This window comes from Macrotis lagotis, chromosome 7, assembly GCF_037893015.1.
Source record: "Macrotis lagotis isolate mMagLag1 chromosome 7, bilby.v1.9.chrom.fasta, whole genome shotgun sequence".
NCBI lineage: Eukaryota > Metazoa > Chordata > Mammalia > Peramelemorphia > Peramelidae > Macrotis > Macrotis lagotis.
In genome coordinates, this window is record NC_133664.1 from 163,171,549 (window position 1) to 163,185,114 (window position 13,566).

Below are 13,566 nucleotides of genomic sequence, written 5' to 3' on the forward strand. Positions count from 1 at the left end.
TATCCAGAAGGATATTTGCTTTTTGTAACTCAGCCATAAACTAGAAAATAAAATTAACATGGTTTAGGGGAAAGATTGTTGATTTAGAATAGGAGGAATTTGAATTTGAATCTGAGATCCTTTACTTACTAGATATGTGACACTGGATCTTAGTTTCGTCATCCATAAATGAAGGCATTAAACAAGGTGCTATCTAAGGTCCTTGTTGGATCTAAATCTAGATAATAATGAAAATAACTGTCACTTATGAGGAACTTTAAGTTCTGCAAATCAATTTACATGATACCTAATTTTCTCCTCACAACAATCCTTTAGGGTGGGTACTATATTATCTCCATTTTACAGAAAACGTTTAGAAAAGTTAAGTGATTTGCCCAAAGACACGTTAGGTAAATGTCTGAGGCAGCATTTGAACTCAGTTCTTCCTGAGTCCAGATTCAGTACTCCACTCATCATTCTACCAAGCTACCTCTAGTGTTGATAAAAGTAATAAGTAGTTTGATATTCTATATCCTGAGAATACTGCTCATTGTTAGGCAATGACATTGCCTAAAAGGAAAAAATATGCCTTAAGTAGAGTATTATCTTTTCCAGTAGAAGGAATAGAATGTTTTCTGATAACAGTTCCTAGTTTAGTCCTGGTTCAAATGGACTACAATCTCTTTATGAGTTTGCTGTAGACATGGAAGCCAAAAAAAGACAATGTGATCTTGGATCACACTGAGAGAAAGAGCTTCCAAGAATAGGTTGGTGATAGTTCCACTATAATATTCCAGCATCAGAATTCATATGGAGGATTATGTTCAGTTGGGTGACACAGTTTAAGAAAGACATTGATATTTGAGTGTCTAGAGGAAGCCAGTTAAAATGGAGAAGGGTCTTGAGTTAATATCATATTTAAATCTGTTGAATAAACATTTAGCTTAAGGAAGAAAAGGATGGGCATAATAACTATTTCCAAATATTTTAATGACTGTTATATAGAAATGAGACATTTCTTCTGACTATAGAGTTCACAGTCAGAAATAAGGGGTGGAAGGTCCAAAGATACAAATTTAGACTTGATTTCAGTATCAAACTGCCTCACAATTAGAACTGCTCATAAATAGAATGGGCTGCCTCAAGGGTGGTGGATTCATCTTCTTCATAGATATTCAAGGAGACACTAGTCTTGTTTTACAGGGAAATCTTTTCAGGGACGTTTTAGAATACAGACTTTGAAGTTCTATGCAAATCTTAAATTCAATAATTTCTGTAATCCAAATTCTATCTCATTGTACATTACTATCTCTTGGAACTTTATACCATTTGTCACTTTAGTAAGCATAAAATGTATTCTTTCGTCAAAGTTGGTGATAAAAATGTTGAACAAAACTGGGCCAAGAAAAGGATACTGAAACTCTCTGTTTGAGATATTCTTCCCAATTGGCAGTGGTCCCTCTATCTGACCATGCATTTGTACTTTTCTTCTTAAACATTCATATTGTATGTGCAAGGTGTTACACAAGATTTAGTATGGTTTTAAACTCTGATGGCTTAAGACATTAGAATATGTATTGTACACATGTCAAACACATACACACATACACATATATATGTATATATACAACTTACATATGTATTCTCCTTTTATAGACTTATCACCTTGATGATAGAATATGTTTCATTTTGTCTTTGTATCACTACTAATACCTAGGAGGTTTTTAAAAATGTTTCTTGTTTAATGTGCTTCTGACAACTTTCATTATTATTATGAGTTTACATGTTCAATCATCAACTGGGCTGCAAATTACTATCTGTTGAATTTATTAAACTCATCTCTTCTGGTTTAGTATGATTTGACAATATGCTCACCTACATTTCTATACTAGTCTTCAAAAACTCTATTTCCATCCTCGCCCCCCTGTCTTTTTCCAATAACAAGCTGAAAATAGTGACTGACAGAGATTTTTTTAAGTGAAAATAAACAAACCACAAGGCATCTACTTGTGTTAAAGTAGCCAAGGAATAAGAAGGCAAAATTATCATAAAAATTCCAATTTTCTTCACAAATCCCTGCCTCATTTCTTTGCCCTTGAACATGTATATCCTCTTTTTTCCCCCTACTAAACAACCAAAACCTTTGTAGTCAACAGGTCCAGAAGGAAGGAATACTATGTAACCAAAGTTTACATTGATCACTTTCAGGTTTACAAAGGGATAAAAATCCTTCTAAGTAATTTAAGTATTATTTTCCATGTTTTATAAAAAGAGGAAAACTGAGCCTAAAAGAGATAAGGTGAACTTCCCAAGGTCATAGATATTTATCATATTATATTATTTAATATAATATAATATTACATGTATTATGTTATAAATATTATAATGTAGATTATGTTATAAATATTATAGGTATGACCAAATCCCAGATTCGTTGTTTCCAAAGTAAATCACTCTTTCCCAAGAATAAAACATTATTTTCATGATGAATATATGTAAATATACAAAGATCCCTGAAAGAATTTTACCAGTTTTTCTTCTGCATCTTTGGCTCTAATGGTACCATTGAAAGGGATTTTCACAAGATTTTTGCCCCTTTTATACCCAATTCAAAATAAAAAGTCCACTTAATTCAATATTGTGTGAAAAGGATAGAGACTAACCCTTTGATTTCATTAGTATATGGAACTACTTGGAAGATGAAACTATTTCCATAATTCTTGAAAATTCATTTCAGAGAGTTGGCTAGAAAACCAAGACATTGACTTTCTTAGAGGCATAGAGCCATAAGTGGAATTTGAACTTGGGACTTCCAGGCTCAAAAGTCAGTATGCTCTCTCTCTGTCTTTACTACTACTACTTTTAGCCTGTGGGATAGTTATTTTTCATTGTCAAGTCACAGAAGAATTGGCAAAAGATAGGAAGCCATTCGTTTGACTCTTCTAATGCCATTTCTAATGACCTTATCACTTTTCACCTAAACATTTATCATGTCTTCCCATTAATGTCTTTTCAACATCCTTTTTCACCAAAGCCAAGCTCTGAAGATATTGTCTGAGTCTCTCAACACCTTCTATTCTCAATCTCCAGAGCCTTTGACTCAAGATCCTATAAATCCTGGCTGTTGCCCAATTCGGCAATTCCTATTCTGAAAATTCCTTCTGCTTCTGTTACCAATAAATATTTATTCTGAATATGTGGCCTAGAAGTTTAAAAAGAATTATGTAAAAGGATTCCAAATGAATTTGATTTTTAGAAATCGAACTGGCATACAGAAGAGAGGAAATCACAAAACAAATAATAAATTTAAGAAAGATAAACTTTTTATTAGAAATTTTTAACATCCTGTTTTCCATTCCTATTGTGTTTCCTTCAACTATGTCATAAGTCTTTTTGTGGCAAGAAGTTTAAAAGACTCAAGTCTAGATTACACAGGCTAACTGCTACATTGTACACTAGACAATAGTAATTTTAAAACATGATGTAGCGTGTATAGGACATGTTAAGTTTATCCTATTGTGGAAAATTCCTATCAAACCAATAAGGAATAACTTACTTGCAAGTGAATGGAAGACCTTTATTCCTAATACATCTCTTGGCACATTTATCCGTCGTGTTCAGCCTTTTGGTTTTAATAGTCAGTGATGAGTCTAGTCTGATTAGGGTAGTCTTTGCTGACTTTTTGAATTCATGTAGGGTGTTTCTTTTCCTCTGGCCCTCTATGAGTAAAAACATTCAAAAGAAAAAAAGCCTTAAAGGATAATATTCAAAAGAATTATTTTACTTGACATTGTCAACCTCTGAAAATATAAGCTAGATAAATTATAATAAGGGAAGAAAAAGTTAGTTGATAAGAACAAACCAAGGAACTGTCGTCATGCCTAGTCACTAATCTATAGTCTTTGAGAGAGAGGTTGCTCTTTCAAAGTGCAACAGAGTTCATTCTGAAGAAATAAAAGGCATGTTTTTTCTCCAAAGAGCATGAAGGCAAGAAACGATGCTGGGAGCATATCATGTCATATTTCATATTGTAATTTTCATTTCTTCCTGCATTTTGTCCTTATATTAATTATAATAGCTAGCAAAAGACATTCAACCAAAATTTGACAGGACGGAACTCACTAAAAATCTGTCCATGGGACACACTGGCTATATTTGTTCTATAGAACCATCAGGAAGAGGGAAAGCTACATTATTTAAAAAAATATTTTCTCTCATTTATTATATAAATACATCTTTCTTCTAGATAATAATTTTTTCTATTCCTGCATTGTTTCTCTTGCTATCCAGCCAAATGTGGTTAATCAAAACTTCATCTTTTAATGTGAGTCTCATTTTTCTTTATAAAAGAGTTCTTCAAGACCACCAGATAGCATGAAGTTTCCCATTAAAAAGCCAAATAACCCAGGAGGACATGCTATTCATCTTAAAAGGGTTTAATTTTTATGTATAGTCTTAGAAGAATTGAAAATGTGATCTTTCACTTATCCATTTACCTCAATTGTCCCAATTCCTAATAGCCACTCTTATTCCACTCTGCACAGTTAAGCCTGCTAATAGATTGCAGCTACTGGGCAATCAAGGTGACCACAGTCTATTAAATGTCTTATTTAGGAATCACTTCTGAGACAAAAAAGCTTTCTTTCCTCTGTTTCATAATTTTCCCTTAGGACTACACAAATTATTTATCTGGAGTTGGGAGGAAAGGCGGAAGGGCTATGGATGTATTTCCTGTACTTAATATCTAGAACTAAGTATTTATAAGAAGTCAGAAGTGAGGGCGGCTAGGTGGCACCATGGATAGAGCACCGGCCCTGGAGTCAGGAGTACCTGAGTTCAAATCTGGACTCAGACATTTAATAGCTACTTAGCTGTGTGGCCTTGGGAAAGCCACTTAACCTCATTGCCTTGCAAAAGCCTAAAAAATAAATAAAATGAAATGAAAAGAAGTCAGAAGTGAGGAAAGAAAGCAAAAAAAAAAAACGGAAAAAATATGAAAAGTCCTAAGGAGATGAGGTCTAAACAGGTGGGACTTTTAAGACATGAGAGAAGAATAAGTAGATATAGAAAGACAAAAAAAAAGGATAAGCATGGTTTTTCCTTTGATTAAATTTTGTTTTGTTTTTTCAATTAGCAAACATCAATCTTCCAATTTCCCTTTCTCCCAGGCATTGAAGAATTTAAAAAATGAAAATTATCATAATAAAGATGCACAGTGAAGTAAAAGAAATTCCCACATTGGCTCTTTCCAAAAATATACATCTCTTTATACATATTAGTCCATCATCTCTCTGTAAGGAGATGAGTAGAATTCTTTATTATCAGTTCTAGCATATGGAAGTTTTGTTTTAATTTTTTGTTAAGTTTTAAGGTGACAACATGCATTTAGGTGACTTTTTGAAAGGTTGCCTATGAGTTAAATTTGCAGACATGAAGGAAGAAGCATGACAGACTGGAACTGTAACAAGAAGGATATTACACATGCTAAAAAAGTAGTAGAAGATAAAACTCCTCTTTCACAAAAACTTAGAAATATGGGATCAAACAATTAAATGCAGAAATGGCATCATGCTTTTGACTTTGCCAGCAATTACTGACTCCTATTGACTTATTAAACATTCAGAGTTTATCAGCTTCTTATCTAACCTGGAGATTATTATCAATTAAACAACATGCATCTTATTCCTTGTTTTTATGTGTCTTCAGAGCATATTGTTCATGTTCCTTGAGAAAATAATCTTTACCCCATAATATGTATAGATATACTTCTATTGATATACATATCAATATTTCAGCAATCCATAATTTCATCAAAATGGATATCTCAACCCCTGATGCAGATTTGAATTCCTCTGTGCTCCTATAAATGACAAATTATTGTTGCCAAAAATAGTTCACCAAATGATAAATAATGCTTTCTAATGACAAACCCATCCAAATTAGACCAGTCTTTTAATTATGGACCTAGAGTCTACCCTACATATAAACTTTTCTAGATTGATCAAACCTCCTAGTTCATGAGATTTGGAGCTATTTAAACCCTAAAAATCATCCATTCCAATCTACACCTTTTACGGTTAAAAAACAAGCTAATTACCCTTAAGCATAGATGGGGGAATGATTTGACTAAGTAACAGAAAACAACAGAACTCAGATTTTCTGATGACAAATCTATGCCTTTTACATGATGACATAACAATTATAACCCAGGGTTCCTTCACTTTTTGAAGAAACAACTAAATAGAACTTTAACAGAAATAGAACTTTAACAGAGGTCAGCCCCATTTGGACAATTTAAAAAAAAGAATGATAAAGTTTAATCAAACAAATCAATGAATCATTTGAACTAATATTTTATTAGCCACAATATAGTGCCTAACACTAGCTGCCAAATTATCTCTTATGAACTGGCTAACTCATATTAGAATCAAATATCTCTATCATTGATTTCTATCTAAGAAGTTTTTAAAAGCATTAAATATTTTAAAATCATAAATAAAAAAGTATTTTAATTTTTTTTAGTCTTAGGATCCATATTTTCATTTTTGTCAGGGAGAGATTCAGAAGAAAGCTTTATTCTTTCATGAAAAGGATGTGCAAACTTCTTCAATTTCTGGCTTCTACTACAATATTATATTAATGAGAGATAAGTTTTTTCCATCAAGGGTTTCTACTTCCTTTGACCTCTGTGTACTGTTTTCCAGCTGTCAGGAATCATCCTAATCTTAAATATTTTGACTTCATTTTTCATTTTGTATATTTCCCAGAAAATTGTGGAAGTTAATGGAAGAAGAAAACCTATTAAAATAGGGCAATTTCTTGAACAAGAGTAAGAACAATGTATATAGCTATTGGAATAATTCTCCAAATAAATCATGTTAACTAAAAAGGTGGTTCTTAAAATTGGCACAATATTATCTTCTACAGTTGACAGGAAATGATCATGCGCAGCCGGGGCAGGAGATTTCATAAAGAAATACTAAGTCTGAAGAAAAAAATTAAACTCAGAAGAATGATATGTTCATAAACAGTTTTCATTAGACAAGTAAAATCTAATAGAACTTCATGTTTGCACTGATATTTTAAGTTCTTACATTTCTTTCATATCATGAATGAAAATAATGTTAAAAACCAAAATTAGGTCATTTTTATTCCTCAGATTGTTGTTTTTGTTTGATTTTTGGTACTATCCTTATTTGTTGTCCATATATTAAGTCCTTTAATTTTATTGTCAGTGACTCATTATTCAAAATTCAGATTCTAGATAGTGCCTACATCATATAAAGCTTCAGAACTCATAAAACTAGAAAATAAATTTCTCTAATAAAAGAACTAAATGCACAAAAGATATCAGTCAATAATGACACTTAAATATAAAATTCTTTGCTACAGGATATCAAGCTCCAACTTTTCTTTTGATCTATATGTATTTATATGAGTGTACATGTGAATATGTATGTCTGTGCAACTTATTCTATTCTGCCAAAAAAACTACAGATTAAATTCAGAAGGATATTATTGCTTTTGGGGGAGGGAGGGATATTGAGTAGAGCTCTTAAAGTTTCTAAATATTTGCCCAGTTGAAAGTCTTTCTGCCTTCCCCAACCTAAATTTGTATACACACACACATTTATATGTGCATATATGTATGTATGTATTCATTTACATTAGATATATGCTTGTATATAGTACATGTATTATATATATATATACATATATATATATATATATATATATATATATAGGGAGAGAGAGAGAGAGAGAGAGAGAGAGAGAGAGAGAGAGAACATATTGAATAGAGACTTTAGGCTGGATAAATGTTTAGAAAGTTTAATTGAGTTTTATTTAATATCTACCACACCCTCAAAATGAATAATAGCCTTTCCAATTTAATTTTTAGTACATTCAGTATAAGAGGAATTGCTTATAAAGATATGTGTACATATATATACACATAAGTGTACACATACAAATAAAAGCAGATATTGCTGCTACGGCTTTTACTGCTGCTGCCGCTGCTGCTGCCACTACTACTTCTAACTACTACCTACTTCTACTACTACTACTACCACCACCTACTACTACTATTATCTACTGACTACTACCTACTGCTACTACTACTACTACTACTACTACCTACTACTACTACTACTACCTACTGCTACTACTACTACTACTACTACTACCTCTACTACACATTTGATTATGCTGTCATTCCCCTACTCAAAAATCTTTGAGTGGTCCCCCAATTGCCTATAGAACAAACTACAAATTCCAAAATCTATTATTACATTCTGGTTTCAGTTAACCTTTCCCATCATTTCATTTTATCACCATTCAAACCAAATCATTTTATCACCATTCAAACTCTACATGTTCCTCAAATTTAACATTTCATCTCCTATCTATCTATCTAGTTTTCCATAGGCTACCCAATCCCTTCAAGAGACTCCCTTTTCCTGTTCACCTCTAATAACCTTTATTTTCCTTCAAGGATCAGCTCAAGTTTCAACTAGACAGGAAATCTTCCCTGACCTCCTTATATATTGTCTCCTAAAATTATAACCTTATTGTCTATTGCTGAGTTCTTTCAGTCATGTCTGACTCTTCATGGCCTTATTGAAGATTTTCTTGGCAAAGATATTATAGCAGTTTACCATTTCCTTCTCCAGATCATTTTACAGATGAGGAAAGTAAGACAAAGAGGTTTAAGTGACTTGCCCAAGGACATACAGCTAGTATCTGAGGCCAGGTTTGAACTCAGAAAGATGAATTTTCCTGATTCCAAGCCCAGTGCTCCATTTTTTGAGTTACCTACCCACCCAAAATTATAATTATAGCATCATATATTTGGATTCATAAGGTACCTTAGAAGTCATCTAGTCTAAGACCTTCATTTTATAGTTGAGGAATCAGGTCCAGAGACAATTAGTCTGCCCAATATCACAGAGGTAAATTTTTATTGAATTGGTAATAGTACACCTAAGGTTTATTCAAATCTATTCCATATCTACAACATACTGCCTTCTATATACACTAATCTATGTATATACTTTAGCTGTCCTCAAACCCCAGGACCTAGGATAGACTTCTTAAGAGCAAAGGTTGTAGCCAGTGTCTTGTACATAAAGATTTAATAAACCTGTGTTGAATTGAAGACAACTTTGACTAAAATAAAAGGGCAGAGGCCTGCCTGAAAAATCACTATCCTTTCTTCTCACTCTCAATACCCCCTAGTGAAAAGTTCACTATAATAGAAAAATTTGGAAAAAATATTTTGGTGAATGTGTTTCCTAACTATTTTCTTATTTAATTTACTTATTTGAGTCTTAGGATTGTTAGGAAACTAGTGAAAGGTAACAGCAAATAATGCCAAATGTATTGAATCCAATAAGAAAGACATATTTCTCCCTTTGGTCCCTGGGCCAGATATTCATTTCTCTTAGTACCTCATATATTTTCCTCTATGTGGGAGCTCCCAGTGACTTCAAAGGAAGGTCAATTCAGGAAAAGGATTTGCAGAGTGAGGAAAGAAACAGGAATCTGGCTCCATTCACTCTGAAAAGTCTGTCCACATGATTAAGGATTAACATATATGAAGTGGTGAGATGTTAAGATGACAATAAACAAATAATTAAAAGGAATAGAGAACAGAGGATGTGAATTATTTCTGGAAAGAAAGATTCTGTAGACAAATACACTTTCATAATTATTTTCATAGACAATTAGAATTTCTGAGACATCAAAAGTAACCTAGAATACAAAAGAAAGCTATAAAATCACATTGAAAGATCCATAGATCCATTGATAGAAGAAAATAGTGCAGAAAACATGGAAAGATTTGAAAGAATCTTTCAGAAATGGTTCACAATGTCCTGATTTGGTTTAGAAGGTGAAACTGTGTTGTTCTATATAAATCTAATAATCCCTTAAGATCATAGATTTAGAGTTGGAAAAGCTTTTAGATGTCATTTAGTCTTCTTATTGTTTTTCCCGTTGTGTTCAACTCTTCATGACCCCTTTTAGGGTTTTCTAGGCAAAGAAAATGGAGTAGTTTGCCATTTCGTCTCCAGCTCATTTTACAGATGAAGAAACTGAGGCAAACAAGGTTAAGTAATTTGACCAGGTTCACATAGCTAGCAAGTATTTGAGGCCAGATTTGAAATCAGGTCTTCTTGACTTCAGACTATGTGCTCAGGCCACACTAAACTACAAATAGTCTAATCCTGTCATTTTTTAAGATGAAAAACTGAGACCAAGACAAGTTAGGTAACTTTTCTGGGATCACACAAATAATAAATAATAAATAACAGAGTCCTAATTCTGAACCCAGATTCTCAAACTCTAAACAAAGCATACTTTTTTCTTTGAAGTTATTTTTGTGGGTAAAAGAGCCTCCAGGTACCCAATATCATACCTAGACCTTTACAAATGAAAGTGAGCTAAGAGATCATGTCTTCTAAATGCCTCCTTTAACAGATGGAGACATTGATAACTAGAGATAACTTGATAACAGATAAAGTCACCTGCTTATAATCTCTTAAGTACATCAATGGAAATTGATGATTTGAATGGAGGTTTGGGGGTGGGGGGTCACAGTACCATGGTCTTTTACCACAATTCAATTACTAGAATTATAGGTTTAAAATTCTCTCCCTGGGATGCTTATTTACAAATAGCTGACATTTACGTTATACTTTGCAGTTTACCAATTTTGTGGTAATAATCCTGTAAGACAGTTAGCATTGTCCCCATTTTATAGATACAACTGAAGCTCACAGAGATTAAAAGACTTTTGCTTATATTGCAACTTATATTTTCTGACTCCAAGTTTAATATTTTTTACACTGCACCAAGATGCCTCTAATACATAACTATAGTTCAACTTTTATATGTTAAAAGAACAAAGAACACAAAAATAAAAACTGAAGATTTTATGTTGATAGATGACAAGAATAAGAAACATCATTTTGGGGGTGTATTTCAAAATGGTCTGTCAATCTACATTCATTATATTTTACACCATTCCAAAGGAAGGTTAAACATCAAAAACTATCGAGTTAAAACTACCTCCCAAGCAAAGTAGTATCAACTCTCAGACATCCATTTCATGAATTATCCATGGCAAATTTGTAATTCCCTCTTGGTCTCCCCCTACTAGCCAAGACACTTCTGGGAAAGCAAAATCATTTCTACATTATCCAAAGTAAAGGTAATTAGGAAGGTAAATCCGCTGCCAAAATTTTTATTGTAAATCATTTCAAAACCAAATAGAGTTGTTCTTTCATTATTTTCTGAATGGACAACATACCATTGAGAGGAAAGAGTGATTAATAATACTATATTTTCTTTAGAAATTATAACTTCTCAAATATTAACCATTATTTGAACCATATTTTAAAACTTCCTACAGGTGTTCCTGACCTATAAGAAACCACCATAATAAAATTTGGAGTCATCATAATTTACTTACTTAGTAGAGTATATTTGGACATATCTGGAAGAAAAGTCAACTTTTTTTTCCTTTCTCCAGAAGTCTCATCAAAAAACATTCTAGTTTGATCATTCTCAATCTAATGGCCTCTCTCCATAAAGGACACTTGACAAAATAGATAAACCTAAAGGAAGTCAATTCCCAAAGTTTGATGATTTTCTTTCCTATCTGACTTAGTGTTTTCAACCCTTGGATTTAATCAGAAACTGTCAAGAATATGATTACTCATACCTAATTTGGTTTAAAAGATATAGCCAGTTCTTTGTGTTGAACTTGGAAAAGTCTACATCTACCAGCTGGTCATTCATTCCAAGATTTGTATTCCCCCATGCCCTAGATGTTCACTACTTTCACACTTCAATATTCTAGCCACTACAATGATAATACAACCAAATACAGATGTTTCCTCTTGTCCTGATAAAGACTATAAATTCTTAGGAGCAGCAGATGAAATATTCTCTAAACTACCCAGACAATAGTCATTCCCAAATGACTCCTTTAGAACTCTGAAGTTTGGGTTAGAAAGTGAGAAAAAAAAGAATGAAGTTGCTCTTGAAGCTAATGAAAGCCATACACAAACCATTTATGCCTTCCTTGCATGGCAGCTACCCAAGGACAGATACCCATGGGGTGGGGGGAGGGAGAGAGAGAGAGAGAAAAAGAGAGAGAGAGAGAGAGAGAGAGAGAGAGAGAGAGAGAGAGAGAGAGAGAAGAGGAGGGGGAGAGAGAGAAGAGAAGAGAAGAGAAGAGAAGAGAAGAGAAGAGAAGAGAAGAGAAGAGAAGAGAAGAGAAGAGAAGAGAAGAGAAGAGAAGAGAAGTTGAGAGATGAGAATAAGATTACATTTTTGTAGTATGCACACATTTGGTGTTTGCTTTGTATTTCTCAAAAAAAATGAAAACAATCCCATATATATTACAATTAGAGGCTGCATCTTGGATTGTAAAGTGAGTACACAGATTGTTTTTGGAGAGATGTCTTATCTAGAAAAAGAATGAATCCCCACAATCTTGTCCAAAACTCAGTTGCATTCCAGTTCAAACCTTCTCCCCAGCTTTAAACTTCCCCAAACAGGCAAAGTTCCAAACTAGTGTTAGCACTTTATTTCTATCCCACAATTCATACCCATTAGGTTAGTGAGGGAGGAGGGGTATTGATGAGCCATTAATTATCCTTTAAAGGCTTTTACAACAGAAAAAAAAATGATTAAAAAGAAAATGTACGAAGAGGTCTCTTTTTTTTTTCAAGACAATCAGACTTAGAGGAGAGAAGATGGGGAAGGTAGGTTGCTGGGTTTGGGGGTTGTTGTTTTTTGTTTTTAATGAGCAAAGAAAAAAGGAAAAAAAAAACTAACCTGCAAAGGAAATGGTGATGGGAAGAAGAAGGAGATGTTGAAGAACCTGATGCAGCACCAATATTGGCAGAAGTTGGGTCACCCACATGGTGCTGGTCTTGCTGGCAGATCACACAGAAGGAGATGCCTGCTTGAAAGAATCCTGTGTAGAGGCAGTTACTAAAGGAGCCAGCCTGCACCGAGCTGCTTTTTATTACGATGAGCTAAGTTTGTTGTGTGATTAACTGGAAAGATCTAGGTCTGAACTCCCTCTTACGGTAAGAAACTGTTTAACAACAGCCCTTAACTCTTGTCCAACCTCCCCCCTTCCCCCCACCTCCCCTCTAAACAACACCAAACAGATTCCAGCCCCTTTCCCTAGCTTAGGAAGGAAACTTACAAAGAAAAGGTCACCTGGCTTGAGGCCAGCTTCAATTTGGAAGCGTAAGCACCAGATCCCTGTGACTCGAATCAGAATAGGGAAGAGGAGGAGGAGGAGGAGGAGGAGGAAGATGCAGACCCGCCAGTTAAAACTAGGCAAGGCAACAAGGACCAATCCTCTCCATTTAAAAGCAAGCCAAATACAAGTGTTCGAATGTCTATTTGGGAAAAAAAAGAGGAAGGGGAAGCAGAAATATCTGAAACCCGAGAATTGCCCTCCAGCAAAATGTGCCTTAAAGTACTGATCCGATGTGGTTTCACTCCTAGAACCACCTGGGGAGTCCAGTTAAAGAGATTCGTTCCCAGGGGTTTTGGAGAATG

The 13,566-nt window shown here is 33.9% G+C and overlaps 1 protein-coding gene across 5 annotated transcripts in view; it reads right to left on the reverse strand.

Moving 5' to 3' along the window:
- The window catches only part of HGF (hepatocyte growth factor), a 100,957-nt gene extending 87,656 nt beyond the window's left edge, over positions 1-13,301 (reverse strand). For 2 of the 5 annotated variants that reach the window (XM_074194041.1, XM_074194039.1), the window contains exons 1-2: positions 12,826-13,085; positions 3,536-3,698 (exon numbers count right to left, since the gene is read on the reverse strand). In XM_074194041.1, the coding sequence (XP_074050142.1) occupies positions 3,536-3,698; positions 12,826-12,913 (251 nt within the window). In that variant the 5' untranslated portion in view covers positions 12,914-13,085. Of the gene's footprint in view, positions 1-3,535; positions 3,699-12,825; positions 13,086-13,204 lie in introns of those variants that run through there. The other 3 variants (XM_074194040.1, XM_074194043.1, XM_074194042.1) reach the window with 3 other exon arrangements.
- Positions 13,302-13,566: the final 265 nt, after the last annotated feature.